We start from the raw sequence: 18,098 nt of genomic DNA on the forward strand, positions 1-18,098 counted from the left end.
ACTCAGCTTTAGTAGTAAAAATGTGAACCTTGGAGAACGTGAAATACAAAGAGAAATCAAGTTCATTATATAAACAAAGGGTATTCAAATATGTTTATTTTACTATAGGGAGTGTAATAAAGAAAAAATAATTGAATATCCGCTATATTAAACAACAGTTTGGGAAGGAATGTTTCATAGTTTACCCAAAATAAAACAATGCATCAAGTACATTTTTAGATTTATTTTATTATCTTTACTGAACTATGTTTAACATTTTTCAAATCTTCAGATTGTTAACAGTTTTCAGCAGTAAATATCCTAGTAATGGCACTAAGTACACTGAAATGTGAGATTCCTCTGATGAAAAAATACAAAAGATAGAAACACTTGGAAACAAGAGAGCAAAATGTCAACTCTAGGTCTGAGATGGAAATTAACATAGTCAAATTCTTTACAACTCTAGTACATGGAGAAATGAGTACTTCATTCCCTATAAATGAATACGTAACTTTGAGCTTCACCTTCCTGGGAAGTTTTGAGGGACACAATTTGACCCACAGACCCCTAAAACTCTATACTATGTATTGATACCAGAGGATTCAAACACATAGAAAGTGATCTGAAAATGACTGCCAAAGCAAAGAAGTGCTTTTATTCCTCAATACTGGTGACCTTCGTGCTATACTGTGTATTATAAAAGGGCGTAATCCCTATACAACTGCATAAATGTCATAAAAATGGATTTTATAAATTCAAGAGCATAATATGTATTCAAAAATACATATAGCTGTGCTTTAGTAAATGAACCCATCAGTTAATTAAGGGATGATTTTGCCTTTAAGATATATCCAAAGTATATATAAAGGATCCACAGATGTTAACATTTGTGACCAAAATTCTCAAGGTTTTCATTTGCAAAAAACTGTTGGTTTTCAATTTAAAAATTTTAAGAAAGTTGTGAATATTGCAGGTTTATTATCACTTGGGTTAAGAAAAAGTAGATGGCTTCAGCTTTTTAACAGGAAATCTGTGAACTACTCACATTTTGTTTGGATCATTAGAAAAGATAAATTGCCTATACTTCCCAATTGAGAACAGAATGTGCAGTGTATAAAAAAATAAGACTTTATTCTGAAACCAAAAACAGTATTTCTAGAAAAGCCCTTGGGAATACATCTTCTCATTTCCTTTACACAAGAATGAGTAAGTGGCATACCTGAATGGTATACCCTTATATCAATGTGTGTATTCCATTACCAAGATAAGAGATTAAACATTTTTAAGGGTGGGGAAAATATACACTTAAAATATTGAAGTGCAATATATTACTATATAGTTTCTAACTTCATTCCAACATAAACAATGTATCAATATAAACTGGATTCAAAAAATAATTAAACACACAAAGAGATGTCACTGGCATGCAAAATTCATTGTTCCAACGTGAAACACGAGGTCTATATTTTTAATTAATAAAAACGGCACATCTGTTTAATTTGGCTAACAGAAAGAAAATGCACATTTAAGAAAGATGTTATCATATCCTTCTAATAAAGCAAGTCTATATCAAAGGCACTTCAGCAGAGCACTAACTCCTTAACCTTTTCCAAATCATTTTCATTTATGCCGCTTTTGCTACATCTTTCTGTGTAAACCAATAAGAAGCCGCTTCTAATTTTGGACCTTATCACTCCCCCCCCCCAAAAAAAAGTAAATCTAGGTATTATCCAAAACATTTATCTGTTTCATGGATTGGGGTAGAATATAGCAAACTTCTGCCTAGGTCTTAAATTCTTCGGGTTAATACAGAAAGGTAGGAGTGTTATATCTGACATGTTAGATGCTTCAGAAATGGTTGCAGGAAAAAACTGGCTGAAGTCTACTGTCTTGGGGAAAAAGCTGTTGCCTTTTGTTGTATATCTATATAATTTGACTGAAGCTAATGTGGCTAATTTTAGTTCTTTCAACTTGTTTATGTGCCTTGGGTCTCTATGTTGCTTCCAAGTTAATTAGTAGGGCATGAGAAATAAAGCAGTTCAGTTTCATTTTTTCCCCAGGGGAAAGGGGAAGCTGCTTCAGACATCTGTCTTTATGGAAATTAAGAAAAATGGGATGAGCTGATTTTAATTAACAAAGAGCTTCATTTTTAGGACATAGGAATGATAATTTGGAGTTGAAAACACATAATTAAAAAGAGCTGTTGAATGTGTTCACACTGAATTCTTTGCTATGATGAAAAGAATATGAATATATGACTTCCAAACTTGGAAAAAATGTTATATAACTTAAAGCATTTAAGTGATTTAAGAAAAATCTTTTACTTTTCCCATGAAATTGAAACTGTTTTTCCCAAACATTTTTTATGAATGTCAACTGAAGAAAAAGATCTGGATATACACCTACTATCATGAAGGTATTTTTGAGTCTCTCTCAGGGAAATGGCATTTTTTTTTCTGCTTGACATTTCAGAAAATATTGAAATATTTACTTCCTTTAGCTCCATATATTTTAATTTTGAGTGTTCATAAGAAACTTTCAATTCATTGATTTTTTAAATCAAGTTTAATAGTGTTTAAGTGACTAAATTTTTTTAAATAGAAGAAATATCTTAAAACTGATTTTAGCCTACATGTATCAGTGAGTCTTAAACTAAAAATTGGGGAGGGGGAGGAATGTTTGGGTTTTTTTTTTTTTTTAGATTGGTAAAAAGTTTTCCTTGACAGCTAAGCTCACTTCACTTTTGGTGATGGGGAAGGGGGTAAGAAATTTTTAAATAAAAATTCAGTATCAGGGCATTCATTTCTCAGATTTCTAAATAAACTAACAACACCTTTTTATTCTGTGACGTTGTATCCAAAAACAACCAAAGAGCTGGCATTTCCCTCTCTAACAACCAAGTAGCTTCTTGCCCATCTTATGTGAGTATGGAATTTACTTTTGGGTTGATAACAATACACATGCTGTTTAAAAAAAGAAAGAAAATGAGGTTTGGCCTTTGAACTCTAGAATAACATCAATCCAGAATATTTATCAAGTTATTTTCAAGTATAGGCAGTGGAGAACATAATAGTAACATTTCACAAGAATATGATGCCTGAAGAATACAGTTTCATTTCTAAACATTTCACAGGGTTGGTCATCAAAGCAGAAGCAACATTTTTGGAAGCAACTTTAGGAGTACACTTTTCACTGTTATTCTTCAGAGTCAGGACTCAACTTGCTGACTGAGCAACATTTTTGGATAACTAACATCTTGAAGCTATTTCACATTTTGAACTCTTGGATACTTCAAATTCATCACCCAAAAATAAATGAAAAGAATAGGCCAGAAAAAGCATTCCTTGGTATCTTTCTCTCACTACTGAATTACCATTTTACTATTTACTCTGCTTGAGACATGTCCAGGGACCATGAGATTGCTCAGTCTCAACTTCTGCAGAAGTTCATACGGCAGTTTACAACAACAAGCAAGAATAAACAGCACGAGACAGCAGAGACACAACCACTCTTGCTGTTAATTGATGGGAATCAGTGGGCGTTCCTCTCGCTTCTTCCAGATATTAGTCTTGCTATCTTTTTTGACTAGTGGTGGTCTTCCCCTTTTTTTAGTGGGGGATATATTGGCTTCAAAATCTTCAACGGTGCTTTTTCTTCCTGGGGACTCTTCCCCAGGGTGCTCCATGATAGCTCCACTCCCTCCATCTAGGAAGTGCCTTAAAGCTGGGTCCTCGGGGGAGCAGACAGTGGTTCCACTCTCACTACTGCTCAGGTCTAAATCTTCTAAGTAAAGGATCTTAGGCTGATGCATACTTTTGATGAACGTTTTTTCCCTCTCCAGTTTTCTACTTGAGTGGTGCTCATTCATGTCTACCCCAGAGTCCAGACTCGTGTCGTTGCTCTGGGCTCTCTTGCCCTTTTTCAGGTCTATGAAGGAATGCCTCACTTGTGCGACTGGCTTTCCATCAAGAGACACAAACCAGGCTCTGGGATGGGGGGAGGGCTTTCCTTTGGACAGTTCTAGGAGGGTCTGTTCTGAAATTCCTTGAAGCTCTGATGAAAAGGGAGTCATTACAACAGCTTCATTTAGTGTTCCAGGAACAGAAACAGATTCTAGTAGGCTGTTTGAATACCGGCTCCAATCTGCAGTTTGGGATGGCAAGCTCTGTTGACCTTCGAGTGGGATATTCTCTTCCCTGGCATCTGGTGGCTGTACATGAGAATGCACTGGCATTTTGGGCAATGTCTGCGTAAAGTTCTCTCTATTTACTGGTTCCATCAATTGGCCATAGACTAACTGTCCCTTTCTTGGCAAAGTAGCTGACTTAGCAGTATGTAACTGCTCTGGAGTGGAGAAGAGGTCAGATGTCTGAAGGATGGCAATGGGCTGGCTGTAGATATGCATAAGCTGTTCTGGAATGTGAGAATGCCCATACACATCTTCACTACCTGTGAGATACCTCTTTTCCTCTTGAGCATCACCTAGAGATGAAGATATATTGTTGTTAATATGTTTAGGTTGTTTGGACCCTACATTGGGCTCCAAAGACTGAGCTGGGTTTCTTGAGTAATTATTTTGATTGACTGACAGAAATGAAACATCTTCATTGTAGATTTTTAAACTGTCCCGAGTTTTTACCATGGAAACTCTTTCTTCTGCTTCTACCTTTGATGGTTCCTTTTTCTGAGGGTTGTACGAGGAGCTTTTGGCACTGAATAACTGTGACTTGTCCTCGGTTTTTAATGCAACTTTGACTGAACTGATGTGATTTATGTGAGTTGTTGAAGTTGTCTGGTCTCTCTTGAGGACCTCAAGTTTAGTGATATTTCTTTCTCTTTTCTGTGGAGTACCACACTTATCCCTAGAGTAGAAGAGAAGGCAAAAAAATGTTTAAAACTTATCTAGAAGGTTTCATTTAAAAAAATCGTCTCATAATATGTTTATTAATATATGCAATGCTACTCTAAGAATATATCCATTTTTATTTTAATCTACATATTTTAAAGATCAAACCATTGATTTCTACTAACATTGTAATACACAGAACTGACATGATACTATAGTCTGATAGTTTCTGTGTTCATACACATTAATACTGTTCTTACCTGCAATAACAAAGAAGTACAGCAAAAAATCCAATGACAATAACTATTGTTCCTCCTAATATGGCTGAAAGAAACACTGTGTGGTAGGCAGTTATGTCCTTTGAATCTCCATTTATACCTGACCCTAAATGGTTCAAAATAAACAAAGAGAAAATATATTATTTTAGGTCAAATTTTCAATGTCCTATCTTGGGCAAGGCAGACTAAATATGTGTATACACAGTTGTATTTATTTGCTCCCCTCCCATGGCAGGCTTCTTTGTGGGTGGAGATTACTTTCCCTACCCTCTTTGGGCTTAATCAATTGACTTGCTCTGCCCAGTGAAATGTGAGCATCTTAAATGAGGCCGCCTGAATGGCCTGTCCTCTTGCTAAGGCCCTCTATTATGTGAATAGTATATCCCAAAGTTTTGCTATTCCTTCAACCTAGGTTCTGGAACGAGAAAAAATGTTGAGCTGAACCAAGCCAAGCCCAACAGTCATGAAGTGAAAGCAACAAACAAGTGTTTGCTATCGTTAGCTGCTGAGATAACAGGTTTATTTGTTACTTATGGCTGAGTATTGCAGACAGTGGCAGCGAGATGCTGAAGTGCTGCTATGACAAAACCTAAAATGTGTGACACTGGCTTCCAAGCCAGGCAGTGAGGAAACTGTTGCAGGAGGCAATAAAAATGGTGGCCCAAGCCATGTGGTAGCAAAATATTTGCTGGAATAAACTGGGAGAAAATATTTCTAACGAGAGCTTTGTGCAAAGAGGTTTTGAGATAGAATGTAGTGAGTGTTGACTATGATTAGCTGCATTTGATTAAAAAAGAAATTTTAAAGATAAATCCAAAAAGAATTTGCCAAAGTAAGCAGGGATGAAAAGGACCAAAGAGAATGCAAAAACTGGGGGACCTGAAGAATTAAAAGTTGCAACTTTTAATTGCAGGCTGGACTCCAGAACAAGATGACGCTATGATCCCAGCAAGCTAAGCCCAGCAACGGCACAGGTGAGCCATTATTCTTCTTCATGAGCACATATATACAATGAGCACACATACACAGTGCTGTTGTAATTAGCTTAACTGCGGTAAAAGCAGACTAAGCACTGGGATGATCAGGGCAGGCTATGAATATTCTGCATGAAAATAAATGCAACTTATCTTGAGGTAATGTTTCAACGTCACTAAGACCCAATTTTGCTCAAAAATGTATATAACAACAACTCCACAGATCAGTATCAACTGGATTTTAATATGTATTCAAGGTGATGAGACACCCGATTTTCTGGTCATCTTGACCATGAGAAGATGTCCAGCGTGACGCTTTCAGCTTCACCAAGGACACTGGAAAGACTAAGGATCATGAGGCCTTTAGATCCTTTAACTTTTGCATCATCTAAGTTGATTAAAGTAATAGTAATATTAAAGGATTTGGAGAAGCAGTGTTGTGGTTATGCATTCAGACTTTAGAGCCAGAATGCCTGAACTGGAATCCTGGCCTCACCCTTTCTTCCTGTGAGGTATTGGGCAGGCTTCATTTACTTGTGTCTCAGTCCATAACTGTCATACCTCACCCACGTGGGTTGTTACGAAGATTAAATGGGTCAATACGTATAAATATTTACGACAGTGCTTAGCACGTGATAAGCACTCAGTAAGTGTTAGCTATATTATACCACTGTTGTTAAATGAAACATCAAGGTTATAGAAGAACAGGCACTTCAGTATTGACCATGCTTTCCTATATGGTAACTGATAATAAAATGTTTATCATATTGAATAGGCAACCAAGCACAGCATCGCACAATATGAAATTTCTTCAAACAAAAAAGAGATAAGAGTAACAATTCTACCTACAGATTCTTATTCAGGAACCAGAGCTGCAACAAAGTTCGGCTATTCACTGGGTGAAATTCAACTTCTTCTCCAAAAGAATATTGAATATGTATTTCCACAATAGAGTAATGCTAACAATTTTCACTCCACAGAATTCCAACAGAACTCACTTTTGGAATTAAGAGGCTGACATTGTTGCATTTGTCCCAAATCTTATATGTATGACAATAGCAAAAAAGCATACATCTGCATGTGTGTGTGGGCGCACTGGGTGTATATGCGCATGCCCAAAAGGGGTTAGAAAGGTAGAAAATTACAATATATTTTCATTCAAATATACCTGAAAATGCATATTTAAAAAAAGTAATGGTACTTGTTTAATAAATTCTATACTCAGCCACCTACTTACCTGTAGCAATCTGTGAAAAACCAATTGATTTTAATTTCTTGCACTTAAACAGATTTCTAGAATTCCTTGAAAAAATATTAAGATTTACTTTAAAAACAGATTTAGTATATTATTAACCAAATTATAACTAAAGTAGCTCTAGCACACCAGACGCTAACTGGCCCATCATAGGACCAATTTTGAGTTTACTGTAACACTCGCATCCTAAAATGTTTAGGGACATTAGTGATCCTCATATCCAACTCCCGCAATTTAGAAAAGAGAAAACGAATACTCAGATGGGTAAGTACCTATTTCAAGCTTACCCTGTTAATTACTGTCAAAGCCAGAACTACAGTCAAGTTATCAAGTTATCCATATTTCTCATATGGATTTTTCAAAACCATCACTAGAAGGTATCTAATTCAAACTGAATGGGAATCCCACACTTCTGTGTTAGTACTCTGATTCACACAAAATCATTCCTGACATACAAGCTAAAACAAAACTTCCACCTATTTTAGAAAATTATTTCAGCTTTTAGAATTCATAGTCATCTTGTATAGATTGGTTGCTTCAGGTATATTTTCAGTGGAAAGCACACTTCTCTATAAAACTCAAGTGCCCCTTAGGTCATTTTTATTAGAAATGAAAGAACTTGGATTTAGCTGAAGTATTAAATATTGTTCTTTTTCATCTTTTCATCATTTTATAGTTGCAAATCTAGAATTGGATATGGTCAGATAGCTGGCAAGATTGCATGATATTTTGCACCATGAAAAACAAAAGTAATCACCCTCTGGTTTCTGAATAAATCTCATAAGCACTAAGTTCAAACAAAAACAGAACATCCTCTTGATCGTAATGGTTAATATTAATAGCTCATATTTCTTCTATTGAAATACTAAATTTTAGCTTCAATGAAAAAAAGTCTTGTTACCTTGCATGGTTTAAAATTCAAAGGTTGTCAAATGTAAAATGAAAATATCAAACTATTTTTAAAATTGCAGAAAAAAATCAAAGCCTAACAAAGTTAGCAGATAAATTGCTAACAAAGTTAGCAGATAAACTGCTACAGAGAAATGTATGTAAAATATCATCCACATCCTGGATCAGGGTGTGCACTGGGACTATTCCTGAACAGCATGAAATAGCCAGGTTGCAGCTGCCTTTCAGCTGGGAACCAAGACACTAGATAAACCAAAAGAATTTTCTCTGACACATGATTAAAGATGAAGGAATGACATACGCATTCGGCTTTCACACTTTCCCTAAACTTTACTAAAATGACACTGAAAGCTTTGTTTTGTTTTTTTTATATTATTTTATTTTTTTCATCTTGGAGTACACTTGCTTTACAATGCTGTGTTAGTTTCTGCTGTATAACAAAGTGAATCATCTATATGTATCCATATATCCCCATATCCCCTCCTTCTTGCATCTCCCTCCCACCCTCCCTATCCCACCCCTCTAGGTGGTCACAAAGAACCGAGCTGATCTCCCTGTGCTATGCAGCTGCTTCCCACTAGCTATCTACCTTACGTTTGGTAGCGTATATATGTCCATGCCTCTCTCTCGCTTTGTCACAGCTTACCCTTCCCCCTCCCTGTGTCCTCAAGTCCATTCTCTACGTCTGCATTCAGAACCTTTTTTTTTTTTTAGATTCCATATATGTGTGTTAGCATACAGTATTTGTTTTTCTCTTTCTGACTGACTTCACTCTGTATGACAGACTCTAGGTCCATCTGCCTTGCTACAAATAACTCAATTTCATTTCTTTTTATGGCTGAGTAATATTCCATTGTATATATGTGCCACATCTTCTTTATCCATTCATCTGTTGATGGACACTTAGGTTGCTTCCATGTCCTGGCTATTGTAAATAGTGCTGCAGTGAACATTGTGCTACATGACTCTTTTTGAATTATGGTTTTCTCAGGGTATATGCCCAGTAGTGGGATTGCTGGGTCGTATGGTAGTTCTATTTTTAGTTTTTTAAGGAACCTCCATACTGTTCTCCATAGTGGCTGTATCAATTTACATTCCCACCAACAGTGCAAGAGGGTTCCCTTTTCTCCACACCCTCTCCAGCGTTTATTGTTTGTAGACTTTTTGATGATGTTTTGTTTTTATAAATAGACAAAAACCCATAGGTTAAGGCAGACTGAGATAAGAGACAAGAACAACAAGATGCTGACTGCTGGAAAGTTGACTTAGCAGAGCTGGCAGCAGGGAAAGCCAAGAATTTATACCAGTGAACACCCAGATGCCCTAGAAAGTGGTAGCAGGTCCATGATGCAACCAGTCTACACTACAGTAGGTTAGAGTATTTCTTTTTTTAAGATGAATTAATGGATGAAACATGCAATGTTTGAGTATTTCGAGATAGAAATCCTACATCTTGAGTTGTGTTTAAGTACAAAGTAAATAGATAATTTGATACCATGTTAAATCTAGGAAAAATGAAATACTTATTTCTCCTAGAATATGAATAGGCCATTCCTAGCAGATAGCTCTTGGTTTTTGTCCACCTTCTGTGCATATGTCAGGCCACTCTCCATTTGAGCTATCACTTGTCTTATCTCGGAAACAGTCTGGGGACACTATTATTCAACAGCCCCTCCTCCTCCCCACCACAGCCCCACCAAGGAGAATGCTCATGACCTAAGTCTGGGCCCATCTAAATTCCACATCTCTAGAAAGATCAGGACCAGTATGAGGAAAGGACTGCAAAGGGTTAGTATCAGCTGTTATGAAGCAGCAGTCTTCCAAAGACAGTCAAGTAGGTCTGCTAACTAGGCCCTCTAAGATTCCTGCCTTTTATAATCTGCTTCTTCAGCTTTCCCTAGGATCCTGCAAACCCCCTATATCCTAACACATTTTTTTAATTATCTAAAATCTATTCCTGTTTTTTGCAACCAAAAACTCTAACTGATCTGGGTAGAATTTATTCATAAAAAGTAAACTAAGGAAATTCTTGATTTGAATACACTTCATACTTCAGATTCATCAGATATTACAGCTATAAAGGACCTTAGAGTTCATGGAATTTAATCTTTCTTGATACACATGGAAAAAATAAAATAAAGCTGAGATCAAGAGACTAAAAGCTTTTTCCAGTGTCATACAGTAAGTGGCAATGCTCAGAATAAAATAGGAATCTCCTAATATCAATTTCAGCATGACTATTTGGACTTTTTAAAATTTACTCTCTGTTTCATTTTTACCATACCTCTAGTTCCTGGAAGTGGAGCTGCTATCCAGTAGCCCAAATGAGGTGCCTCGTATGTCCAAATTAAATGATTGTTATATTCCTTGACCATTCCCCGGCCATGATTTACCCAAGCACCTACAAAGGAAGGCAAGTAAAAAATACTAATCAATTAGTTTATATATCTTTAATGCTGATAGGAGTTTGCTGATAGTCATGTATAGAATACTTTGCAAGACTTTTTCAAAGATTATGAAAACTGTGGCAATATATTATCATGGGATAATATATATATTACATCATAATACAGTACATATTATAATATATTAAATAGAATAATTTGATTTGTTAAGACTAAAGGAAATAAAATCAATACTAATAAACTAAGGATATAGATCTATTTAGGGAAATCATGACTCCAAATAATGTCTACATTGTGCATATTGAGATATGTCTTAATAAGAATGTGAGTAATTAAATCCACATTTATCAACAGGTGGTTGTTACCTATTCTGGGATTCTGATTAAACACTTATAGTCTATGTTTTATGGCCTTATTATTTATTAAATACTGTTTTGTTCTAGTACTGCTGGCATAGCTCTTTTAGAGCTCAATTTTTTAAAACTTTAAAAAATGCTATTTGGATTCAATTAAATGTTATCCACAGAAAAAAGCATTCAGTAAAGCCAGTATCTTTTATGAAGTCCAGCATAACAAAGCTATTTATAAGTTTGGTGTATAGTTGTATTTGGTTTATTGATTCCTTGTAATGATGTATATCTATAACATGTAAAACAGTGTTTTTAATAAGGTAGACAAACTTGGAATTATCAGAATAAGTCAACCTACTGCTTTTTAAATAGTCACATTAAAACTAAGCATTACATATGTGACAAATTAATTCAAAAATTGTGCCACTGGAAGGTACATTAGAGACAAAAGCCTTTTTCAGGAGAAACAATCAGAAAGCAGAACTCAAAGCAGATATTCTTCTTTAAAGTGTCTTAAAACAATTCTCTCATTCAACAAATCAGGAAATTGAGGCCGGAATAAATTGATTTGTTCAAAATCACACTGCTGGTAAATGGACCAGAATCCAGGTCTTAGAGCTCTTAATCCAATGTTTAACAGTAGTATACCACTGTGACATTGTGATTTATAATAAGAAATATATATGTGGTTTTAATCCCCAGTCCTGGCACAGAGCTCCTAAAACCTCGGAATTTCCTATGTGATAAGGTCCAAAAAGGTGGAGAGTGTCTTTTGTTGTTCGTAACAAGCTGCTTTCAATGACACCTGAGTTTATGTTAATGAGATGAATTTTGGAAAGTCCCTGTGGATAGGAGGCTGGTTGCCAGAGGAGCCAACCACGTGATCAGAGAGTTGGACCTTTCATCCCCACCCCTACGCACCCCTGTAGAGGAGGAAGAGGGGCTGGAGCTTGAACTCAATCACCAGTGTTCAACGATTTAATCAAGCATGCCTACATAATAAGGCCTCCATAAAAATCCCTGAACTCCAGGGTTTAGAGAGCAGAGTTGGTGAACACGTGGAGGTGCTGGGAGGGTGGAGCACCCAGAGGAGAGAGCACTGAAGCTCCAGGCCCCTTCTCCCATACCCTGCCCTGTGCAGCTCCTCCATCTGGCTATTACCAAGTCGTACCCTTCTATAACAAACTGATAATCTAGTTGGTAAACTGTCTTCCTGTGTGCTGTTCTAGCAAGTTATCAAACTCGAGGAGAGGGTCATGGGAACCTCCAATTTATAGCCAGCTGGGCAGAAGCATGGGTGACAAGCTGGACTTGCAACTGGCCTCTTGAGTTGGGGGCTGCAGGACCGAGCCCTTAACCTGTAGGATCTGACACTAACTCCAGGTAGAGAGTGTCTAAATTGAATGAAATTTTAGGACACTTATTAGCTCGTGTTAAGAGGCCTTCTTGGTACAGAAAAAACACCCTCACATTTGGTGACCAGAAGTGAAGTTTTGAGTGTAGAATAGAGTTGAGAGAAGAAGAGTTTGTCCCTTACAACTACCATTGTTACTTATATAGTTTCCAGTCTTTCTTAAACAATAATATATCCACGTTTTTATCTTCTATAGTGAACATGTGTGTGTTTGTGCCTCACTACCTACCCTTCCAGTTACAGTGAAACCTCATTCCAAATCTCCTTTGAGGATCTACTGCTCCCTATTCTCAGTCCACATGACTAGTTTAGGGCTCCAATCCCAGTTCCAACACATGACTTAAGCCTAAGTAAATTTGTGCAATCTATTTGCGGACCACAAAGATTGGTTCCAAGATGGGCATGCAAACCCCATTCTACAAATGCAGTGAATCCAAGGGCTTAGGTAATAGCTACTAGGAAAAGAATTTCTCTTTCCGTTGGACTTTAACCTGGGTAGTATAAAGTGAGAGCACCTACAGCCTTCTTGATACTCAGAAGGGAAATCCTATTCCAGAAAGGTATTAACACAGGAAACAGATGAGAAAGAAATCAAGTCCTGTAAAACTGTCTAGGTTGTGTAACATGACTTAACCCAAGACAGTTCTACCCCTGGACCCAGTTTTGGACTGATCATCTTTTCTTATTTTTGTTTTTTGGTAAAGATTCCCACCTTATTTACATGGAAACACAAGAAAACCGAGAGAAGCAGAAGGGAAAAAAGTGCATCCAGCTGCTATTTAGGAGGCTAAACTCAGGGAACAAAATTGGTACGAAAGATTTTTTTTTGGAGAATAATCTCTCTACTCTCTCTCTCTCTCCCTCTCTCTCTCTCTAAATATAATACACATACATATATACACACACATACGTATAAAAAACAGTGTTATTTTCATGAAATTAGCATATATTTATCAATTGCTTTAGCCAAGCTTTTATATATAACTTCATATTTCCTATCAAAACAAAAATAAACTCATAAGAGCAGAAATAATTTTAAAAATTTTATTTATGCTCAAAATATAAAAACATGGGAATGTGAGTAAATAATGCTATCTTAAAATGTAACAGTGATATCCTTTTCCCCACAATTGTATTATATTAATCAAAGTAGGGTCACTTTTCGTCATTAACAAAGTGCTTAAAATTATAATATTACTGATTTAGTACTCTACTAAAGATAAAACATTCAAATATAAATATTTTAATGTTTTAAATAATGCATATTAAAATTTAATATTGTGTATAAAATATAGAAAGTTTGTCAATTATACCTCAATAAAGATGAAATTTTTAAATAAAAATATAGAAACATATTTCTAAAATATTGAGAACCTTTTCACCTAGCTCACATACCTGTGTTCATATCAAATGTCCAGGCAGGTATGTGATCCCCTGCACTTATACCATTTGTACGTAGAAGTGGGAGAGAAATTTGAATAGAGCCATCCACCTTTAATTCTTTTCCTCCAGAATATATTTTCACACATATTGCTGCAAGAGGAGTCAGTTCATTGCCTTCAAAACCTAAAAACAAGACAGTTCATTAAAATCATATGTAAAACACAAACTGTAGTTGTGTATTAACAACAGACTAATATAGGCCTAAAATATCTAGCTCCTCTATTTCACCCAGGGTTACCCATTTTAATATCAAATAGATACTGGATTCTACTTAAGGATTTTTAAAGTATATAATATATCATAAATAAATGCTATACTTATGTAACATTGACAAATCAGTATGAGCCTAAAGATCAAATTCTGAGTCCTCTGATTTAAGGTCACTGGAATCTAATTCAATGTTTTTAAAAACCTACAAAACCAACAGGAAGGCTGCCTCTTTGAGGGGGAGACATTTGAGCAGTGGCCAAATGAGAAGGTGCCATCCATGCAGAGACCTCAGAGAAGAGCCTTCCAGGCAGAAGAAACCAGCATAAAGCTCCCAAATCGGAAGTGATCTTGGCATGTGTAAGAAAGAAAGAAGCCTGGAGGTCAGAGAGAGATGGAAATAGCATAGCGCCTTGGAGGCCATCGAAAGGAATCCTTATTATCGCTGCCACCATTAACCTTTGCAAACGTCCTGAAACTCTAACCATAAGGTAAGCAAAATAATGCCATACATATTCTGTAGACTAGTTGCACTGGTCAGTAATGCACTGTAAAAAGTACTATGTAATCTGTAAGTAATTATAATCTCTTCTATCAAACTATTTATAAAGCCAGCTGGCTTTCTTAACTCCACCCCTCAGTTCTATACAGTCGGTGGCTTCACATCGTGAATGCAGCTGAAACTGATGAAATCAGCATCCCACCATTTGGGATAAGGCCAACTCAAAGAAGAAAGAAAAAAGAGTCTGAAAAACAATGAGGAGGAAACTTTCACAAAGAATTTTCATACTCGTAGAGCTCTAGAACTGTACAATCCAGTAGAGTAGCCAGAAGCGCATGCAGCAATCTAAATTTAAATGAAATGAGCAATACAGTTTCTCAGTGCACTGGTTATGTGTCAAGAGCTCAACAGCCACATGTGACTCAGCAGCTACCAGACGGGGCAGAGCAGAACATTCCCATTTGTCAGCACAGCTCTAGAACTTTGAAAATGTTAGCAGCATTCTCAGGACAATTGAAATGTTTAATGAATAATCTCAAAAGCAGGGGGTAGAGGAACGCTGAAGGGCACAGCACATTATGACTCCTTCCCACTGAATCTAATGAGTGTTGTTCATAAAAACCCTCCAATGCACCATGAGCTTCATTTGCAATAGTGTATATATTGGTACCATTCTTGTGATGTTTTTATTTTGAAAGCATCCTGTAACTTACAACTGGAAAACTTTGGCAGGTATCTTAGATTGGCTTCCTCAAGAAGCAAACCCTGAAATAACAATATGGAGGAAGCACCCACCACTGAGGGAATGGAGGAGTAACACAGAAGAAGGAAGCCAACACAGGATGTGTTAATGAACAGGTGTGTATGCGTTATGTGTTCTTTATCTGTCATTGGTTGAGAGCTTGCCCCTTGTGAGGGCCAAGTCTGCATCCTGGACCAGGGAATGCCCTTAGGCAGAGTCGCAGTAGGAAACATAGGCTTGTAACAGAAGACAGGGTCATCTGGCTGGGGTATCAAAAGCATCAGCTACAGCAAGTTAGGAAAAAAAAGAAAAAAAAAGCCTATCTAACCATAACATCTATATGCTTATTACTCTAATTTCTGACTACTCCCCAAACGATATGGACCAAAAATTTGACTCAAGGGAAACCATAAAAATTACATATTGTCTGAGGTGATTTTAAAAAGAGTGGAATAAATAGAAGTTAAAAAAAAATAATTGCCAGGGGACGTTCAAGATGGCGGAGGAGTTAAGATGTGGAGATCACCTTCCTCCCCACAAATACATCAAAAATACATCTACATGTATGTAACAACTCGTACAGAACACCTACTGAATGCTGGCAGAAGACCTCAGACTTCCCAAAAGGCAAGAAACTGCCCACGTACCTGGCCGTGTAGCTAACAGGGTCTTGGTGATCTGTCTGGGTGTCAGGCCTGAGCCTCTGAGGTGGGAGAGCCAAGCTCTGGTCCACCAGAGACCTCCTGGCCCAGCCTCATGTAATATCAATCAGCAAGCGCTCTCCCAGAGATCTCCATCTTAACGCTAAGACCCAGCTCCACTCAATGACCAGCAAGCTCCAGTGCTGAACTCCCCATGCCAAACAACTAGCCAGACAGAAACACAACCACACCCATTAGCAGAGATGCGGCCTAAAATCATAATAAGTTCACAGACACCCCATAACACACCACCGGACGCAGTCTTGCCCACCAGAAAGACAAGATCCAGCCTCATCCACCAGAACACAGGCACCAGTCCCCTCCACCAGGAAGCCTACACAACCCACTGAACCAACCTTACCCACGGGGGGAAGACACCAAAAACAATGGGAACTACAAACCTGCAGCCTGTGAAAAGGAGACCCCAAACACAGTAATATAAGCAAAAGGAGAAGACAGAGAAATACACAGTAGATGAAGGAGCAAGGTTAAAACCCACCAGACCAAACAAATGAAGATGAAATAGGCAGTCTACCTGAAAAAGAATACAGAGTAATGACAGTAAAGATGATTCAAAATCTTGGAAGTAGAATGGAGAAAATACAAGAAACGTTTAACAAGGACCTAGAAGAACTAAAGAGCAAACAAACAGTGATGAACAACACAATATAAATGAAATTAAAAATTCTCTAGAAGGAATCAATAGCAGAATAACTGAGGCAGAAGAATGGATAAGTGACTTGGAAGATAAAATAGTGGAAATAACTACCACAGAGAAGAATAAAGAAAAAAGAATGAAAAGAATTGAGGACAGTCTCAGAGACCTCTGGGACAACAATAAATGCACCAACATTCGAATTACAGGGGTCCCAGAAGAAGAGAAAAAGAAAGGGACTGAGAAAATATTTGAAGAGATTATGGTTGAAAACTTCCCTAATATAGGAAAGAAAATAGTCAATCAAGTCCAGGAAGCACAGAGAGTCCCATACAGGATAAATCCAAGGAGAAATGCGCCAAGAGACATATTAATCAAACTATCAAAAAATTAATACACAGAAAAAATATTAAATGCAGCAAGGGAAAAACAACAAATAACATACAAGGGAATCCCCATAAGGTTAACAGCTGATCTTTCAATAGAAACTCTGCAAGGCAGAAGGGAGTGGCAGGAAGTATTTAAAGTGATGAAAGGGAAACACCTACAACCAAGATTACTCTACCCAGCAAGGATCTCATTCAGATGCGACAGAGAAATTAAAACCTAAGAGAATTCACCACCAACAAACCAACTTTACAACAAATGCTAAAGGAACTTCTCTAGGCAGGAAACACAAGAGAGGAAAAGACCTACAATAACAAACCTAAAACAATTAATATGGTAATAGGAACATACACATCAATAATTACCTTAAATGTAAATGGATTAAATGCTCCAACCAAATGACACAGACTGGCTGAATGGATACAAAAACAAGACCCATATGTATGCTGTCTAGAAGAGACCCATTTCAGACCTAGGGACACATACAGACTGAAAGTGAGGGGATGGAAAAAGATATTCCATGCAAATGGAAATCTAAAGAAAGCTGGAGTCACAATTCTCATATCAGACAAAATAGACTTTAAAATAAAGACTATTACCAGAGACAAAGAAGGACACTGCATAATGATCAAGGGATCAATCCAGGAAGAAGATATAACAATTGTAAATATTTATGCACCCAACATAGGAGCACCTCAATATATAAGGCAAATACTAACAGCTATAAAAGGGGAAATTGACAGTAACACAATCATAGTAGGGGACTTTAACACCCCACTTTCACTAATGGATAGATCATCCAAAATGAAAATAAATAAGGAAACACAAGCTTTAAATGATATATTAAACAAGATGGAATTATTGATATTTATAGGACATTCTATCCAAAAACAACAGAATACACTTTCTTCTCAAGTGCTCATGGGACATTCTCCAGGATAGATCATATCTTGGGTCACAAATCAAGCCTTGGTAAATTTAAGAAAATTGAAATTGTATCAAGTATCTTTTCTGACCACAATGCTATGAGACTAGATATCAATTACAGGAA

The 18,098-nt window shown here is 36.9% G+C and overlaps 1 protein-coding gene across 1 annotated transcript in view; it reads right to left on the bottom strand.

Moving 5' to 3' along the window:
- Window positions 1–3,496: 3,496 nt before the first annotated feature.
- Window positions 3,497–18,098, bottom strand: part of FAM171B (family with sequence similarity 171 member B) — a gene marked incomplete at both ends in the record, with an annotated part of 62,269 nt that continues 47,667 nt past the window's right edge. Inside the window, 4 exons of the mRNA XM_082658870.1 lie at window positions 3,497–4,841; window positions 5,086–5,209; window positions 10,526–10,642; window positions 13,806–13,976. Coding sequence (XP_082514996.1) covers window positions 3,497–4,841; window positions 5,086–5,209; window positions 10,526–10,642; window positions 13,806–13,976 — 1,757 coding nt within the window. The remainder of the gene's footprint in view (window positions 4,842–5,085; window positions 5,210–10,525; window positions 10,643–13,805; window positions 13,977–18,098) is intronic.

This window comes from Grampus griseus, assembly GCF_964374135.1.
Source record: "Grampus griseus genome assembly, chromosome: 7".
NCBI lineage: Eukaryota > Metazoa > Chordata > Mammalia > Artiodactyla > Delphinidae > Grampus > Grampus griseus.